This window comes from Berghia stephanieae, chromosome 2 (genome assembly GCF_034508935.2).
Source record: "Berghia stephanieae isolate SIO BIC M18660-M18661 chromosome 2, UCSD_Bste_1.3, whole genome shotgun sequence".
Taxonomy (NCBI): Eukaryota; Metazoa; Mollusca; class Gastropoda; order Nudibranchia; family Aeolidiidae; genus Berghia; species Berghia stephanieae.
Genome location: NC_088361.1, coordinates 30,956,166 through 30,976,178, shown reverse-complemented (window position 1 = coordinate 30,976,178; position 20,013 = coordinate 30,956,166). Strand labels below are relative to the sequence as shown.

The 20,013-nt window shown below is 36.0% G+C and overlaps 1 protein-coding gene across 1 annotated transcript; it reads left to right on the top strand.

Annotated features, from left to right (window-relative positions):
• The first annotated feature begins 1,722 nt into the window (after nucleotides 1-1,722).
• Nucleotides 1,723-19,094, top strand: LOC144964699 (putative pre-mRNA-splicing factor ATP-dependent RNA helicase PRP1). The gene is made up of 13 exons (XM_078899231.1): nucleotides 1,723-2,174; nucleotides 5,716-5,828; nucleotides 6,331-6,479; nucleotides 6,973-7,163; nucleotides 7,705-7,906; nucleotides 9,195-9,371; nucleotides 10,642-10,896; nucleotides 11,292-11,550; nucleotides 11,983-12,174; nucleotides 13,265-13,387; nucleotides 15,090-15,280; nucleotides 16,003-16,172; nucleotides 17,501-19,094. The coding sequence occupies exons 1-13, from the start codon at nucleotides 2,119-2,121 to the stop codon at nucleotides 17,622-17,624; spliced, it is 2,202 nt and encodes a 733-aa protein (XP_078755357.1). The 5' UTR covers nucleotides 1,723-2,118; the 3' UTR covers nucleotides 17,625-19,094.
• The last annotated feature ends 919 nt before the right edge of the window (nucleotides 19,095-20,013 follow it).

Sequence of the window (20,013 nt, the reverse complement as noted above, 5' to 3'; positions counted from 1 at the left end):
GCCCAAGGCGTTGATCGAGTTGTTCGTGGCGTTGATACACACACGCAACTCCTACCCCCCCCCCCTCCCCCCCCCCCACACACACACATTAGAGGGCAGCGAGCATTGAAGAGTAAGAGAGAGACGTGAAGTTATAATAAGAGGGGTGGATGAGGTGATAAGAAGGGTCGATGGTGACTCTTCGCCAGATCTAACAAACTCAGCTACCCATTCATTGCTGAGTAGACAGGGATTCAGAAAAAAATCGACTGCACCCGGGATCGATCTCTGGCCCTTTGCGTATAAAGAGAGTGCTCTATCAACTAAACTATCGGGGTCCCCATATATTCTATTGGACTTTTTAAAAATTCAGACGTTATAACTGGTTTTTTTGGAAGGAAGAAACTAATGAAACTCATATTATTTGATTAGTAAAAACACCAAACGAAATTTTAATATTATTGTATTATTTTAAATGACAACACTGCGATAGAAAGGAGTGGTGACAAGAGATGGACAAAAGAAAACAAAAAATCGGATTTGCTACTTGCTAGGTTCGACACACACACACACACACACACACACACACACACACACAAACACACATCTTTTGTAGTCACATACATTTCAAACAATAACCCATTAGAGAAGAGGGTCATGCCTTCACCATAGATCATTGTCATTGCGATCATTATGGTGTAGTAAATTTTGAAATTTACCCCGTATAATGGAATCGTCCAAGGCGTGCGCCTCCTGTTCCCCCCATCTCACACACGAAAGGGCGGTTTGCGGAGTGGAGGTTGGTGGTCGTCTGCCTGTATGGTCGTCTGTGTCGTTTAGTGTATGGCAAAGGGGGGTGGGTGCGATTAATTAAGTGGGATGGGTGGTGATTGGTGGAAGATAGGCAACCGAAGCAACGAATCGCTGGGGAAGTAGTAGGCTATGGCGCGAGACCGTAGGACCGTGGTCCTTGCAAGGACCGCCCCGCACTAGTTGAAAGGTGATAAGAAGTGAGGACCGCCGCCGATCTTCCCCTCTGGGACCGGTCTTCGGTTCACAGCTAAAAGACCGTCGGACCGCGGTCCAGACCGGTCTTCAGCGCGGCACTAATGCGTGGTCATTTGTTCTCTTCTCAGATGAATCACGGTTTGTGATATAAGAAATGACGGTAGATTACGTTGATACCGAAGATCACATGAGTGATTTCACGATTCTTGTGTCTTGGAATCCCCAAACAAAGGATATGGACAAGTGGTCGTGTGGGGTGGAATATGTAGAGACTATAGGACACCTCTAGTCCAAGTAAATGCATCCCTAACCGGTGCAAAGTACATGCAGCACATTTTACAACCACATGTTATTCCATTTTTTCATCTTAAATTTTCACTTCAACATGACAATGCACCACCCCACCGAGCTATTGTAACACGGGATTTTATAGCAGCAAATAATGTGAACGTTATCAGCCTGTGGCCTGTAATATCCCCCGATCTAAATCCGATAGAACATATGTGGAATATAATCGGCCGCCAAGTTCGTTCATTAGATCCGCAAAATGCGGTGACAAATATAAACAACAGCCTTTCCGTCAATTGCCCTTTACGTATTTCACGCCTACCTCATTAGCATAAGCACTGAAGGTCGGCTAGACACTTTTTAAGAATACGTCCTGAAGGACGAATAAGCACTCCGTTGATTATTATTTGGCTAGGATTTCTTTTAAGTTGCCAGATGTAGTAACACTGGGCTCAAGAACAAACGATACTTGACGTCGAAATTAGAACAATCAATACTGATATGGTTAAAGAATGAGTTGTAAACTTAGCTCATGAACCATCCAGTTGTACGATTGAGTTTCGCAAAATTATCTCTTGTGTAATATTTTCAGTAGTTTTTACTAAGGAATGACATGACTGTTGCAGTGGAGCCAGTCATTTGAAGCTGATTACAAATCGATATTTTGATCACAATACCGCAATTTGCTCGACTTCATAGGGTGCCAGACCGACGTCGACGAACGGAAGCACGATTGGATTGAGTCAAGAAAACACCACAAAAATCAACATTCACGACATCCCGATTTAATTTAACGAGTTTGATTAACCCTGAAAATCATCACGAAGAAGACTGGCTTTCGAAATGTCCAAACGGCGTATTGATGTCGGTGACAGTAAGTCACACAGCAAAAAGAATAGGTATCTATTGTTGATGTATTCTAACGGCACCAGTCTCAGTCTCAGTTCTCAGGCCTGCCTTCTTGACTTCTTGAACTTGGAACTTCTTGTCTTGTCGGCTTTTCGTTGTCGTCCTGAAACTGAACTGAAAAATTGACAGTTGCAAGTTTCCCCTCTAGCCCCAACTTTAACTCTAATTAACCGGCTGGGGGGAGGCCTTCCGAAAGCTCCTTCATCCCCAGTATTCTTTTTTTTATTTTATAAAGTAAGGCTGACTCTCTGTCTCTGCTATTCTCATCCTCGGTGAGAATAGAAAAACAGTCGAGCTCTCATCCTGGGTGAGAATAGAAAAACAGTCGAGCTCTCATCCTGGGTGAGAATAGAAAAACATTCGACCTCTCATCTTGGGTATTAACCAACAGGTAGGGTAGCCTATCCGCCGCCCCTTCTCGCTAATCTCCCCCCACCCTTTTCAATATTTTCACCTGATCATCATCATCTCTCATGTGACTGCCTTTAGTGGTACTGGACGTAAGTGTAAGGAGATATGGGAATCATGTTGGAAATCTGTATACGGGAGTTTCTCTCTCTCTCTCTCTCTCTCTCTCTCTCTCTCTCTCTCTCTCTCTCTCTCTCTCTCTCTCTCTCTCTCTCTCTCTCTCTTCCCCCCCCCCCCCCCCCCCACAAACTCTACTCTACATCATTTTATATTGTTTGTTTTTCCTTCTTTCTTTTGTCCACTCAATATTTCATATCTCTCTTGCTCTCTCCCCAATCCCCATCTCATTATCCCTGTCTTTCTCTATGTCGTTTTAATTTGTTGTTATTTTCTTCTTTCCCTTTCTACTCCACCTATACAATAAATGTGAATGTGCACATCCCATTCTGATTATCACCCCCCCCCCCCCCCCCCCCCCCCCCCCAAAAAAAAAAAACAACAAAAAACAAACCCAAACACTTCCACCATCCAAGAACCGGCGCTTTTTTCTCTTTGATCTCGTATCATGGTTTCCCCTGCGCCCAACACCTCAGTTATTTGTGGGTCAACCCCCTCTCCCCTCCTCTCCACCTTCCCTCATCATCAGTTTATTTCTCTCCCAACTTAGGAGTCTAATTCTAATATTGAATGATTGAATGACACTAACCCTGCCCCAGCCCTAACACATGGTGGTGTGAGGCCTGAAGTAGTCTCCATTCTTCTATCCTCCGTTTCTTGTTAATTGAATGCTGACAGCAGACATTTGGTTTTTTGAAGTTCAACTGTATGTCTCAGTAGAAAATAGGAACATTTAAAAAGTGAGTTTGCCAATACTATATATATATCTATTATAATGTTCTAGTAGTACTAGTAGGGGGTTTGGGAGGGGGGAAACTTTTTTTTTGGATTCATGTGAATGTCATGGCCTAATGATTAAGTCATCTGCCTTTGAAGGCTTGTCGGAATCGACGCTTGCCACCACTGGCACTTCAGGTTGTTAACATTTCTTTTTATTTTGCATTTCCTTTTAAATCAGGGTCACCATTGATTGGCCTACTTTTTAAAGTTAATAATCGTCTCCTGGTCATAATTTTTACAAATTCTGAATCCTCATATTTCAAGCTTTAAACTGATATATGACACTTATTTGTAGATAAAAGATGAAAATTTTTAAAAAATGGGCCTGTCAAAGTAAATGATTTCAGATCTAGTCTGTTTTCCGCCTTATGTTGAAAATAAAAAAAAATATTTAAAAATTGAGCTTTATATAGCGCAATCTCCACTAAATGTGCTCAAAGCACTTTACAAAGGGTCCCTGGTCAACAGCAACATTTAACATGTTAGGCGATATTACATTTTTTCGGACAAAGACAACGCTGTTAACAGCCAGGTACTCATTTTACATCTGAGTACGATGAGAGCATGTGAGTAAAGAGCCTTTTCCAAGGACTCAACTATGTGCCGAGAGCGAGGCTTGAACCCAGGACCTTCCGATCCGAAAGCGAGTGTCATACCACAAGACCACATAGCCGCACAGGAAATGAAGTGAGTAGAAAAGTGCCAGAAGACAACAGGGAATAAATATTTTGCTGCAATGGGGGCTTGAACCCACGACCTTACTGTTACAACTCTGCTTGGCAGCGAGAGGGACGCTATGTCTTTCCTGAGTACGTCTCCCGACTTCTTGAGGTCATGGGTTCAACACACGCAAACTCTGCGAAGTTTGTTTACAAGCCAGCATCAACAGTAATGTTTAACTCTCTCGAGTCCCCCCTCATTGAAAATCGAACAAATTTGTTTGATTTTCCATGCATATGAACTCGAGAGAGTTAAGCTCTATTCTCAACACAAACATATAACATTGAGACATTGAGTAAGACCCAATATTGGGGATGAATATTAATTCAGAAAAGGAGTGGAGGAGGCATTTATGTTGATGATTATTGTGAAAAAGTTATATCACCCAAGACCCAAATCAATATATAGCAGATCTCGATTGTAAACTAAGGAATGAAAATGTCAAAAACTTATCTTTATTTTTAATGATCAGTGAGGGTTTGTGAGGTCTCTCAAATTTTGTAAAGTTGTGTCAGTTTTTATCACCATCAAAAAGATTGTTTGTGGTAGTAATAGTAAGAAGTTACCTAAATTTATTGATTATAGATACTGACCCCCAAAATATTACCTCACCACCAAAAGACAAAAAAAAAAGTGAGTAGTGAGTTCAGTATTTCAACCAATGGGATCATTTGTAACACAACTTTCACTTTATTTAATAGTGATTGTTACATTGTAATGAAAAAAGTGTCAGGCTGTACGTTTATGAAGGATACGGTTATGATAATAACCTTCCCACTGAGGTTGTACTATAAAAGAAAATGGTGAATCTTAAGGACAGTTTATCTATAAATGCTTGTTGATTTTCATTGATTTAAAAATTGGCTGTCCTTTGGCACAATTTTGAAAAGTGAATCCTTTGAAGTTGGATTTATGCAATTCAGTGTTTTTTTTCTCTTTGACAAAATAAAACGTCTGGCCTACAAAACAGAGGCATTTTTGTGGCACCCAGCAGAGAAAGTGTATTTTTTTGGGGAGATATTAAAGTCGTAGATTTGTCATAAATATATTTTGTATGTCAAAAGATCATTAAAAATTTTTAAAACAATAAACACGGCCAAAGGAAAGATAAAAATCACCCTTCTGCAATCCTCCATCCCACACCACTATGATGCAAATTTCACTCTTATTAGTAGCTTCCTTTAAGCAAGTTGAGCCACAGAGTCAAGAGTAAAAATATCCATGCTATTTTAAACCCCTGTTTTCTCTCGAAGATAAAATATTTGATGTAGTTACATTACATTCATTGTGATGAATGAAAAGCTATTGAGAGTGGTGTAAAAAGCAAAATTGAGTTTGAAGAAAGTTGAGACCATTCTGTTTTCCAACGTTTACAAGTCTGGAATGAATACCAAGGCTGTAAGGTTTTGCCAAATTTCAAAATTTCAAAATATCAAGATTATTGTGATCCTTTAAATAGTTAAGTTTTAAAATAAAAGCCTTTTTTTAATCATCTTTTTAATTCAGGGATGAGGAAGCTGGGGGTGATAGTAAATCATTAGACAAAAGTGGAAAACCCCAGTCAATATTTCAACAGTTCAACATTCCTAAGCCAACTCTACAATTGAATCCCTTCACAGGTATGTTATTGATATAGTATTAAAAAAAAAAAAGAAGATTAATGGTTAAATGAAATAAGATCTTTGCAAGGCCTTTTTTAAAAAACATATTCGGTTTTAAATGAAAACATTAGTTGCAGCATTTACAAACATTGATCACTTCCCTGTGAGCTTGAGATTTTATTTTCTCGACTGAATTTCTTGAAGCTTAAGAGAATTACTATATAGGCTTTTATACCCTTTTTTCATCTCCATTCACCTGTTCTTAAAAAAGAATTAAAGCTAAACTTTGAAATAATTAGCCCTTTAAATAAAGATATGGTTTTCAGTAAAATGAAATAAAATAAAATGAATTTCTACAATTATCCTATTTTAAAATATTATTTCACTTTAAGTGTTAAGTTGGCTTTAAAAAATTGTTCACAGAAAATAATTTTGTATCTAGTGAAACATTGTTTTGCAATGATTTAAAAGAGCTCTGAATGGTAATGTTCATCACATCCAATTTCTTTGTTTCATACAGGCCTGCCATACACTCAAAAGTATTTCAAACTCTACAACATACGTACACAGCTGCCAGTATGGGAATACAAAGAAAGGTTTACAGAAATGGTGAACAAACACCAGACCATTGTGCTGGTGGGTGAAACAGGATCTGGTAAAACTACACAGGTAAGGAAGGGCCATTTTCAACTTTTGACTTATTTACTTATTTACTTTTCTAAAAGAAAATTTGCTCACTGACCGAGAAGTTAATAAAGCTTGGACTCAATATACATAACAGAATTTCCATGTGTGGTGTATGTGTTTGTTTGTGTGTGTGGGTGGGTTGGGGGAGGGTGGGGGGGGGGGGGGGGGGGGGGGGGGCTGATGTCAGGTTGAATTGTTCATTTGCTTCATTTTGGACACATGGGCACATTATTAAGGAATTTTCCTCTGCTCTTCCTTAAAGTTGTTCCCTGTAGCCTTATTTTTGTGATTATCAAACATTTTCTATGCAGATCTATAATCTTTTAAGAGTCGTATATCCAATCAGATCCCCAAATTCTCAAGTTGCCAATATGACCTAAATTTTTAAAATGTCCTATAACATAAAATGGACAGTCATACAAATTCAAATTTTATTTAAAAATTTTTTTCCCCCCCTGTAATCTACACATCACAGATTCCTCAATGGTGCCTGGAATGGGTCAGAGCAAGGAATCCCAAAAAGGGTGTTGCATGTACTCAACCAAGAAGAGTGGCGGCTATGTCTGTGGCCCAACGTGTATCTGAGGAAATGGATGTTGGCCTTGGACAAGAAGTGGGGTACAGCATTCGATTTGAAGATTGCACATCACAGAAGACTGTTCTAAAGTAAGAGGAAATTTGTTTTTACATATTTGTACAAAGGCAAATTGATACCAGAGGAACTTGGAATTTTTCATGCATCTTCTTTGAGAGCAGTGGGGGTTGACATGTTGCATTTGTCACCAAGCCATTAGGTATCTAGGCATGTCTTCAAGCTTAGGACGCTTGTCTTTAACTCTAATCCACAGCAAGGATGTGATGATATTGCTTATTTGTCTCAGGTTGATTCTTTTTGATTAAATTGAGAAAGTATCCTCCTTTCAACTACTTATATTGCAGTATAGTAATTTGATTCTTATTATCTTTGGGTTATTTAAAAAATTTTTTTTTCTTATAATCCTCTCTCTCTCCTCTCTCCTCTCTCCTCTCTCTCCTCTCTCCTCTCTCTCTCTCTCTCTCTCTCTCTCTCTCTCTCTCTCTCTCTCTCTCTCTCTCTCTCTCTCTCTCTCTCTCTCTCTATCTCTCTTTCTTCTAAAATTATTTGTTGCTATTTTGTCAGAAGTTAAAAAAGAATTGGTCAAATGTTAACTGATCTTTGAATCTGCAGATACATGACAGATGGTATGTTGCTTCGAGAAGCCATGTCTGACCCCTTGCTTGAAGCATATGGTATCATCATGTTGGATGAGGCCCACGAACGTACACTCGCTACAGATATTCTGATGGGTTTGTTGAAAGAAGTTGCTAAACAGAGGCCAGATTTAAAGATCATCATCATGAGTGCTACTCTGGATGCTGGAAAATTTCAGGTGGTTATATAAACTTGAATTCTAGGTGGGATCTTTGACCTCCCATGATGGTTAGGAGGTCACTTTCTGTGTCTTCTATCACCCTATATCTGTTTTCTGGGTTGCTTTCCGTCTTTGTTGTGAAATGTGATTATTTGCTTTAGTCCTGACCTTTGCCAGAGTCTATGACTAAGAGGGAAACAGTCAAATGTATGGTGTTAGTTTTTTGAGGTATGTTTTTTTCCTTGTTAATCATCTCTCTATGAATATTTATCATGAATTGTAAACATTTAAGTGTGTTCCACTTGTCGGGTACCTGTGCTTGTGTGTCTGGATAAGACTATTAGGTGATCTCAAACTAAGCACACTAATAGTTCATCTGTTCGCTATTTGAACCATTCCCCTTTGTCTTACTGTTTCTTGTGTGCTTTCAATTATAAATTTACAACTTTTTTGACTATCATATTTTTTTTGGAGCGGAAATGATCTAAATGTGTTTCAAGCGCCGTAAAACCCTTAAAAACAAACAAACATAAACTTGATTTGTCAGGGTATATTTAGCATCACTGCACATTTGGCATTTATTCACTCCATTTCTATGTTCATTTTAGGGTATTGCATGCAATATATTTTGATTGATTTGTATTTTAACTAGGTATATTTCAAAGGTCTTATTTTATATTGAATTTTTATAGATTTGTATGGTATCTGTTAATATTACTGAAAAAGCTGTATTTCTCAAAGACACATTTGTTGTCTGGGTGGGGTCTTTGACCTTCCAAGGTGGGCAGGAGGTCACGCTGTGTTTTCTATCCCCTTATATCTGTTTTACAAGTTGCTTTCTGTCTTTGTCTAGAAATGGGATTGGTTTGTTATGTCCTGGCCTTTGCCGGAATCGTTAACTGAGAGGGAAACAGTCAAATGTAAAGTTTAAGTTTTGGGAGATATTTTTTTCCTTTTAAATCATTGCATATTCCTCTTAGTGGGATCCTGTGCTGGTGTCTGATTCTTTTAGGTGATCTCAAACTAAGTTCGTTGATGGTATGCTCTTGGAATCTAGAATCTACATCTGTTCTCTATTTAATTCATCTCCCCTTTTGTTTTACTTTTTCTAGGGACTTTTAAGTGTAATTCTATTTTTTATTTTTAAAAATTATTTTCTCTCCCATTTTCTCCCTTTTTACTGGCACTGAAATGACCTAAATGTGTTGCAAGCATCGTAAAACCCTTAAAATCAGAAACAAACATTTGTTGTCTGTGGGATTGATTTTTTTTTTTCAATTATTTTCTTTAAAAAAATTTTTTACAGACATATTTTGATGATGCACCCTTAATGAGTGTGCCAGGTCGAACACATCCTGTAGAGATATTTTACACTCCAGAGCCTGAACGAGACTATTTAGAGGCAGCTATTAGAACAGTTGTACAAATTCACATGTGTGAGGAAGATGAAGGCGATATGCTTTTATTCTTGACTGGGCAGGAGGTAAGTTTTTAATTTTCTATCTCCAATATGATTTTTTATTCTAAAAATTATATTGTAAGATTGTAAGCTCTATTATCTATGTTCCAGCCAGGCACTCATAATTTATAAAAACCTAAAACAAAAAGAAAGATTAGGGAAATATATTTTGCTTTTGTAGTTTGGAACTCCCTCCTCAAATATAAAAGAGACTTATATGATTTTGACTGTTTTAAATCTTCCCTGGAAACATTGTTTTAAAAAAATGTAAACTATTTTAAAGCTTAGTGTTTCTGCTTAGGATTGAAGTAATGTGCAAGTATGACTTCTGGAATGTGCATGTGCCTTTATGTGTAAATTTTTTTTTGTTTTTATTTAATCCATTCTATTATGGTGTATAGTGGCTTGAGCATGTTTATTCGGAGAAGGGTGCTATTCATGTTTATTATTATAATCCTCACTTTAGTTTTTATTTGGTCTGTGCTTGATTGACTGGGTCATCACACTCAAAATTCCAGATTTAGAGATGAAGTGTTGATGGAGTCAAATCATGAGTCTAAATAGGTCCAATAAATTCGTTTTAGAAAATACTAATTTTTGACTCAGTGGCTACAATTTTTGAAATTTGATTTAATCAATCTGGTCTTGAACTAGTCTGTAGGTTTTGGCGCTTTACTTCATTTGAAATAAGGAAACTTTGGGATTGTCTTTGGCAATGAGTTTATGTATCATAATCTAATTCTAATTAGTTACCTATTTAGAATTATACAATATGTAAACCAAATGCCAAATACCATTCCAATTCCTTTTTCTGGTGCGCAGAAATTCCTCTTTCAGCATTGAAATTCCTACGAGTGGTGTCTGAAACTCCTGTGAGCCAAATTTAAAGTTGGCGTCTCTTTACATTCCTGATCTCAATCCGTGTCTTTTATCTATGGGGACATTTAAAGGATTGGTTAATGCATCAACAATTTGATAAATCGGTTAATCTTCGAAAGGGAATTTCAAGAGAAGCAACATGGATCCCAGTAAAACATTGTCAGAACGTCATTGACAATTTTGTTAAGAGGTTGAAAATGTGTGTCAAGAGAAGTGGGGGGCATCTCAAACATATGCTGTAAAGATAAAAGTTATCGTAGCACATCCATGAAATTTTGTCAGAATAAATGCAGATGAATGTTCTGTCAAATGGTATAATGTTTATCTTTCTAACGTTTGTTGCTATTGCCTTTTCTTTGGGTTTCATGTTTTTTGGGTCACCTTGTATATGTCAAAAATATTATTTTTACTCCAGGAAATTGATGAGGCTTGTAAAAGAATACAGAGAGAGGTCGATGGACTGGGTCAAGAAATTGGAGAGTTGCGGTGTATTCCATTATATTCAACATTACCACCAAATCTACAACAGAGAATATTTGAACCACCTCCTCCAAAGAAACCAAATGGAGCTATTGGTAGGAAAGTGGTCGTTTCTACTAATTTAGCAGAGACCTCTTTAACAATTGATGGTGTCGTGTTTGTGATTGACCCAGGCTTTGCTAAACAAAAGGTATGCATGGGATTGCTGTCTGCAAGTTAATTTTTGATTGAAATAAATTTTAAAATAACACATATATAAAATAACATTGAAATTTTGAAGAATATCATAAGCAGAAATTGTTTGTTTTTTTTCCTCTTAATTCCAATTTATTTGTTAGTATTAAACATAATAGGGACATAGTTCAGGTTACATCCTCATTATAAAGATATTTCACTACATTTTTGGGGGGGGAATCCTGATTTTAAAAAGGTGATTATTATTTTTTTAAATATGCAATTGAAAATATTTGATTGTCTTGAAAACCTCATTTAATTTTTATCATAAAATGCATTTCTTTAATAGATTGGAGTAAGCATGTATTTTATTTTATTATTGTTTTTTGTAAATTGTTTTTATAATCCTAGGTATACAATCCTCGAATTCGAGTCGAGTCGTTATTGGTGACAGCTATTTCAAAAGCCAGTGCCCAGCAGAGAGCTGGTCGAGCTGGTCGTACTCGTCCTGGGAAATGTTTCCGTCTCTACACTGAGAAGGCCTACAAGAGTGAAATGCAGAGCAATACATACCCAGAAATTCTTCGATCCAACTTAGGGACAGTGGTGCTGCAACTGAAAAAGCTGGGAATTGATGATTTGGTGCATTTTGATTTTATGGATCCACCAGGTAGGTGACACTTCTTGGAACTGTCATTAGGTCTGATTTTGTCAAAAATCTTTATTATGTTGTCTTGAACTGGAAGTGTAAATGTCTCATAAGAAATTACTTGATTTCTGTTTTTCCTATGAAATATCAAAATATGATGTGTAATGATAATACTGAGAAAGATCTTGATTTTTTTTTTCATATCTTCAATAGTAATTTACTGAACTATTGAGTGTATCTTTAGTGGTAGCAAAATATTTTATTTTTTATTCATGTGATCATGAAAGATATTCCTCCTTTTTGGCTAGATGACAACTTTTAGGGCATGCCTTTTTGAAGATACTTTACCTCGCAAATTTTTTTATAGTTTAAAAAAAAATGCCAGTGTAGTATTATAAAGTTTTTTGATAACCTGATTGCAAAACTCTTGTCGTAATGGGAAATGAACTCTAGCACCCGAGACTTTGATGAGAGCCCTGGAACTTCTCAACTACCTCGCTGCTCTTGATGATGATGGAGAAATCACAGAACTGGGTTCCATGATGGCAGAGTTTCCCTTGGATCCACAATTGTCCAAGATGGTGATAGCCAGCTGTGACAGTAACTGCTCCAACGAAATCCTCTCCATTACAGCTATGCTCTCAGGTGACTTTAATCTCTATCATTCTTTTCAATTTATCTCTTTTAACATGTTCCTGTGTATATTTTTACTTAAGTTTTTAACAAAAGCTTCCTCTTTTATCCAAAGAGTTGTTTTTCATTATTTTAATGGACACAAATTTCTTTACTAAAATTATTGCATGAAAGGACTGATATATAATCACGATAATCTTTAACTGGTGAGTGAAAATTACGAAAAAGATAAAACTTGAAATACTGTGTTTAACCCTCATCAATCAAACCAAGTCTTTGTTTTAACTTCTTGTTGAAAGTGATCTTGAGAACTCCTTTGCTGGAAGAAAAACATCAGAATGTCTGTTAGAGCTGATTTCATTTTTGTTATGACTTCTTGTTAGGTCTTGATTTGTTAATGGGAATCCCATATTTCTTAGAAAATTTTTTTTGTAATCTCAGACTGCACAAATTGCTTTTGAGGTCTGTCTGCAATAAGGGTCGAATTTCTTTTGTTCAAAGAAAAGAAAACGAGAGGAGCTTTAACCTGGGTCCTCTGGCAAAGCCGTATCTAACCTCCCATCTCACTCTCCAAGAGGAAATAGAATTATAATTTTGTTTCTTATGCCCACTGCATGTTCGTGCTTGAATCTAAAGGACCATGCTTATGTTCAGTCCCAGAATTCAATTAATTTAAACCTACCTATTGGATGCACCTTGCTAGAATCACAATTTCAGATTGGTTGAACCTTGCCAATGAAACTGCAAACAATACCTGTCAGAAACAATGAAGGGCAATAATCCTCTTTTCATAGCTGTAAAGACAATAGATCAGAATGACAATGTCATGATGCTTTGGTAAACATTATGAAATAATCCTCACCATTTTCCGTGGCAAAGTTTTGTAAACAAATTTACAAAGGTGTGGGATAAACAATCTGATATCACCTTAACAAAAATGAAGTTACTGGTGTCTCTGATAGAGAGGCTAAACAAATGAGTGTTATAGTGTTTTGGAAGAATTTGTGTTGATATACCATCTGGCTAATATGTTTCCTTTAGTGACCTTGAACTAATGGTGCTGGGAATGGGTCGTGTGGCCCCACCCGCTTCTCATGTTTAGTCCCCCAGTGCTTTGTCAGACCTGCAGATGTCAAGAAAGCAGCAGATGAGGCCAAGATGAGATTTGCTCACATTGATGGGGATCACCTCACGCTGCTCAATGTCTATCACGCATTTAAACAAAGTGAGTTTTGCTTTATTTGATTTGTTTATGTATTTTTTCTCACAATGTTTTCTCCTAAAATTGAATCCATTTAATGGTAAAACCAGATTTCTCTCAAGTCTCAGTTATTAATGTCTCCCATTTTCCATGTGGTTAAAAAATAAAGACATGCCTTATCAGGTTGGAGTAAATTAGAACCCTACTTTTAAAAATTTGACAATAAAAGAGTGCTGTCATTATGCTCATTAACAGACCCTGCCTACTATAATGAAAATTTCGTAGAATTACGAAATTGTGGCTCCAATTGCAGAACTTCATGCAAGCTTGCCAGTTTTCCTTATATTTACAGAATTCAGTATGTTATAAACCCTTAGTACATTTTCCAATAACCTGCCAACAGGTAAAAAAAAAGTTAATTAGATAATTAATGTCTTTTTAGTGGAGTTAGCACGCTCAGAAAGAGGTTGGTCAATGCGTTTGTGTAAAAGTTCAGTAAACTTTTCCTTCTTGAATTGGCAACCCTATTCATGAGTATCTCAAAGTCATTAAACATTGATGAAAATGAAATTTGATGCCAGACCACATAAATTTAAGGATTTTGAAATGTCATTTAATCCTTGTGAGGGTAAATTGTTGATTTTTAAAGTTAACCACATAGCGACTACAATTTTTATCTCCTAAAAATTACGAACTTTCAAATTTTCAAGTAGGCAGGCCTGTATTAATGTTTAATTTCTGCTTTTTCTATTAAAGCTACAGTCAAATCAAGATCAACTCGAGATAAATATTGGCCTCCAAACATTGAACATATAGAAAAGTCATAATGTAGCCACTAAAATTTCTCATTATTTCACAAGAATTGTGCAATGATCAAATATAGCATTAATATTTTTTGAGGATATCATGGAATGTGTTGTTAAGTGAATGGTACCAAAATTGCAGAACTGCCAACTCCTGTTTTTTTTTTTTAAACTCTGGATGTCATTCATAATTTAGTTTTGTTTACAAGGCTGAAATGATTAACTTGGGAGTTAGGACAGGATGTTTAGCATATTTCTATTTTCATAACAAAGACTTTTCATTTTATGAATCTTTCATTTTAAGTACTTGGTGTGATGCTTAAATCTTGGATTAAAATAAAAATCAGTATATTAGTGATTTTTTGTTGTTGTTATAATACTGTTGACATTGAAAAATAATTCAGATTTTAAAGCAAAATTCTTGGATTCTCAGTTTTTTCTGTTTTATTGGTATTATGGGTTTGCAGCTCTAATATTGGACATGGAAAAATAGAAAGAATAAATTAAAAACATTAAATTAAAACATCAGGGTTTCTAAAATGTTGAATATCATTTGATTAAGATTACCCCAAACATGTCAAACACTCTCAGACATAACGCTTTTGATAAGTCTCAGGTTTAAAACCTGTTTGACCAGTTGGCAAGGAAAATTTTGATCAGTTAATATTTTGAGTAAGTGTTTTATGATTGAAATTAATAAAATGTGTTTAGTGTATTGCAGTGTGCAAATGAAAATGTCTAGTAACATTGCTCCCAAATTATCCTCCCACTCCCCCTTACCTTATGATTATGTGCTGTTGTGTATATACTGAATCCCTAGTGTTGAATGATACATTTTCTGACTCACTTGTACTGTTCTGCAGAACAATTCTCATCTTAAGGGAAGTTGAAGATTCAAAATGTTTTCTTTTCTTGTTTCTCAGATCAAGAAGATCCCAGCTGGTGCTTTGACAATTTTATCAACTACAGATCCTTAAAAAGTGCAGACAATGTGAGACAACAGTTGGCCCGAATCATGGATCGTTTTAATCTACGCAGATCCAGCACAGACTTCACTTCAAGGGATTACTACATCAATATCCGAAGGGCTCTTGTTGCTGGATTCTTTATGCAGGTAGATTTTATTTATTATTTCATAATTTTTTTATTTATGTTTCCGAATTTACACTTTTTATATTGAAAAGTCTGACGTGATAAAATTAATTTAATTTTATTATTATTATTCCAACTATATTTTTCATTGAATCAAGGGCAATCATGGAATATAGGCTCCTAATAGCTCAATTACTACATCATTCACCTCAAAAGCAGAGGAATCAATACCTTCCTGATGGAAATGAAATTGTCTTCAGGACCCCTCTTACACAAATCTGTGATTGGGTAGTCGGGTCTATTTGAATGTTCTATCCAAAGGTTATCGAGCAATTGTTACTACCCATTTAGCGCTACAGAAAACGGAAAAATTTGGTCCATGTGCCTGATGTCTCTGAAGGTCTGATATTATGGTTTACATCAAATTTGTGACAGAGATTACATCAATTGTTATAAAATTTTGAGTTATGATTTTATAATATCAAAATGCTCTTGTCTCAGTTATGGCCAAAGGGCTGTATTATATTTCACATCCTTCCAGTCAAAGTTCAGCAGCTAGTGAGCTTAATTTGTAATTTTATTAATTTTCAGCTTTCATCGTGTGTTCACCCAGATATCAAATAAGTTGTCAGAAACCAGATCTTTTTCTTCCTTCCATTGTGGTCCTGGCGTGGTCAAAATATTTAATCTCTAACACAAAACATTTGCTAACATGGTTCAGTTTTGTAAAATATTCCACCACAGGTTGCCCATTTGGAGCGCACTGGTCACTACTTGACCGTAAAGGATAGCCAGGTTGTCCAACTGCATCCCTCTACAGTGTTGGACCACAAGCCTGAATGGGTTTTATATAATGAATTTGTGCTGACAACCAAGAACTACATAAGAACAGTCTCTGATATCAAACCAGAATGGTAGGTCTTTCTAAACTTTTTTTTTTGGGCACTATGTATTGAGCAGTAAGTCTTGTCTTGGCATTAAGTCACAACTCCGTGCATCGAAGATAATTGCGACTGTGAGTGTGGTGAATACAAATGGACGTGCCTAGGCTTTTATTTTGATTTTATCGATTTCTCTGTCAAATTCAATTTAGCCATTAATTTTTGAAATGTTTTCGGGCAAAGAATTCCATATTCGGATTGTACTTGGAAAAAAACAAGTTGAGATTAGCATTATCTCGTGACTGTATGACCTGGAATGAGGAAATCAGTGGATGAAAGATTGGCTTTAACAGAGTATTTTGTTTTTTCAACAACAGATGCATTTAACATTGTTATCTCATTTTCATTATTGTATGTAATGTACCGTTATTATTGATTTATACAGTGTTCAGAATCTTCAGAGTGCTCTAAGGCAATACACATGCAAAGACAATAGATAATACGAAACGCAAATAAGATTACTACTCAAAATCCTGCCTGGGAAATGAATGGTTTCAAAAGTTTCCTAAAATTACTGAGATCAGGGGGGGGCGTCTTTGATTTCTCTATCTAATTTGTTCCATACTATAGGGGCCCCAAACAGAGAAAGATTTTACAGCTAGAGATAGATAATACAGTACATAGTTTTGTTGAGATCCCCTCAGTATTGGGAAATGTTTCCCCTCAATGCTGGAGCTCTCCCTCAGAGCTATAAGACCCATTGGAGTTCATCTCAGTTTTTGTAAAGTAACAGCAAAGTAAAGATTGCTAACTAACTGCCTCTTTGTATAGGACTGTCTATCACAAAGTACTTTCCATCAACTCTAACAGACACAATAGCCCAATCACTGCTTAGTGGATTAAGGGTTTTATTTATTAAAATAACTCGTGATCTCTATTCTGGCTTTGCTGTCCATTCTATTCTTGTATTTTGAGTGAGGACGTTTTAGAAAATTATTGAAATTAGACAGTGTCCTTATCTATTAGTATCCTGTGTGGATGACAATGTAGAAATTTGGGTGGCCTCAGACAGATTGTTTGTTCTTAGATCCTGTTTGTAACCTCCTTCCCCCACCCCCCTTTTTAAAAAAAAATTTTAAAATCATTTAAGAAAACATATCAATCTGTCATGTATGTTGTGTACCATCGTCTTTTCCAAAGCTACTGAAACTACCCTAGAAAATCTAATTGTAGTAAATATATTTATAAACGAATTGTGAGCGCCTAGTATCTCTTGTTAGCACCAGTAATAGGTCAAAGCACTCATTTTGATAACTCATTGCTTGTCAGATAATGTGTCATTTTCCACTATTGATTGACAGGTTGGTGAAAATGGCTCCCCAGTACTATGACATGGCTAACTTCCCCATGTGTGAGGCCCGCCGTCAGCTGGAGAGGATCATAGCAAAGTATCAATCAGGGAGAGGTGACAGAGATGATTACTGATGTGGTATCATCATAGATTTGAAAGAACACATTCTACAAGGGTTTTTTATTTGGGAGGAGAAATGAATGGACATGCTTTTCCAGACACTGAATCATTGCGAGTCAATTTGTAAGAAAACTTTAGTCAAAAAAAGTTTTCAGTCAATAGTATTGGAGAATGTATCATATTTTTTGTTGTTGCAATTGTTATTGTTACACATCAAAATACCCAGGAAGTAGATGAGTATATTTTATAGGTCTGGAATTTATTTTTTTAAGCTCACAGATTTTGTCGATATTTCTATGGTCTGATTATAATTCCAGTTACAGAAAGTAGAAAACAATCACAATATTATTGTCTCTCAATAATGAGGACTTATTTTGATGTGAATTAGTTTTAAGTCAAGTTGAATTTTAGGAAAGGGGTATTCTATGTTTTGTTAGGTTCATCTTATATATATCATCTCTTGGTTCTGCCTAAATTACTGATGTCTGTCATTTCAAATTATTTAATTTTCACTCCACATACATGTTCTCATTTTGTTGTGACTTTATTGGTTGTTTTACTAATAATTGCATCATCTTTACATTCATTTTATTAACTGTAAATTGGCTTGTCGATGGAATAAGGGGTTTCATGAATCACAGAAATAAGATGGATTTTGAAGAAAATCTTAGTTTTCCTTAGTTTCTCATGAAGATGAGACAATAAACCAGGATCCAACTTGGTGTCAAGCTCAAAGGCGGAAATATTAAATCCCAGATATGATTATTTTCCAATCATCATTAGTAAAGGCACCTTGTTTTCACAGATACGTGGGGATGATCAAAACTTAGCCTCACTCCATTGACCTCATTTTATACCTGGTCTGATGTAGTAATTGATATCAATGTGTTGCATTTTTCATATTGTTATTTATTTTACTTTACTATGATGTAAATTTGGATAGGCCACCGATTTTACTAGGAAATTATTTTTTTATGGAAAAGCTACCATTCGGAGGGCAACAAGCAATATTTTGTTGCCAGTTTCACAAATCCAAGATAAGCTCTAGTTTTGAAGTTATTGTTAAATTGTGTTATTTTTAAAAATACCATATTTGATATTGAACGTATTGTATGTCTTCAGGAAAGACAGTTATATTTTATTTAGAATTTTGAAAAATTTGTTTAGTCAGTTTATGGTAGATCTGATACGTTTCATTCCCTTCCAGAATTTAAAAAAAAAAGATAAATAAAAGAAATAAAGAAAAAAAGAGAAGGAGGGCCACTGTTGTCAAATAATGGTTTTACTTAAAATGTCTGTATGTTCAAGGGTATGGTCTGTGCATCCATCTATTCCCTCATTAGCATCTACTTTCATCTATACTGATATCTTTTTGTTGAATTGAGAGAAATCGTTTAATGTTACTATTGGCCATTTGTATTTTCATTTTCAAACTCTGTGTTATTAAACTGTTAGGCACAACAATAAATTGTCAAACTGTTAAACGTTGTTCTTTTACTTATTCAACTTTGAGACATTATCTCACTGGGTGGGGTCTTTTGTCCTCCCATAGTGGGCAGGGATGTCAGTGTGTCTTCTATCCCCCTATATTTGTTTTCCAATTTGATTTCTGTCCTTGTCTTGAGATGGGATTACTTGGTTTTGTCCTGGCCCTTGCCGGGGGTCCTTGGTCGAGGGAAACAGTCAAATATATCATGTTACCTGGGAATATATTTTTTTCCTTGTAAATCATCTCCCTGTTATGTAATGATAGTTATATTTTAAAAAATTTTAAACATATCTTGTAAACATTTGAGTGTACTCCTGTTAGTGTGATCCTGTGCTGGGTTTTGGGTGAGACTTTTATGTGGTCTCAAAACTAAGTACATTCATGGTAAACTAAGTACATTCATGGTATGCTCTTGGAACCTACATCTGTGTAATTATTCCCTATTTTGAACCAGTTCCTCTTTGTCTTAATTTTTCTTGGGTGCTTTAATTGTAATTCTATAATTTTTTGACTATCTTCCTTTTACTGGCAGTGATACGACCTAAATGTGTCGCAAACGCCGTAAAACGATTAAAAATAAACAATAAAACAGTGATTATCTCGAAATTGGAACATGGGAGGATTGGCGCATCTACTGAACTGTGAAGTTCACTTCTTTCCTGGTGGTGAGTTGAATTCCCCTTAGGATGGGGCAATATTGATTGTCTTGTCTTGGCTGATAGGTTCTACACCCTGTCTGTCTCACTTCTATTCCTCTATATCATTTGTCCTGTCCATGTGGCTTTGCGTCCTTGATTGTGACCATTTATTGGCTTTGCCCTGATCCTACCTGGGAAACATTTTTGTTTGTGATTTGTGTGTGTGTGTGTGAGAGAGAGAGAGACGGAGATTATTTGATTTATTTTTCCATTGTA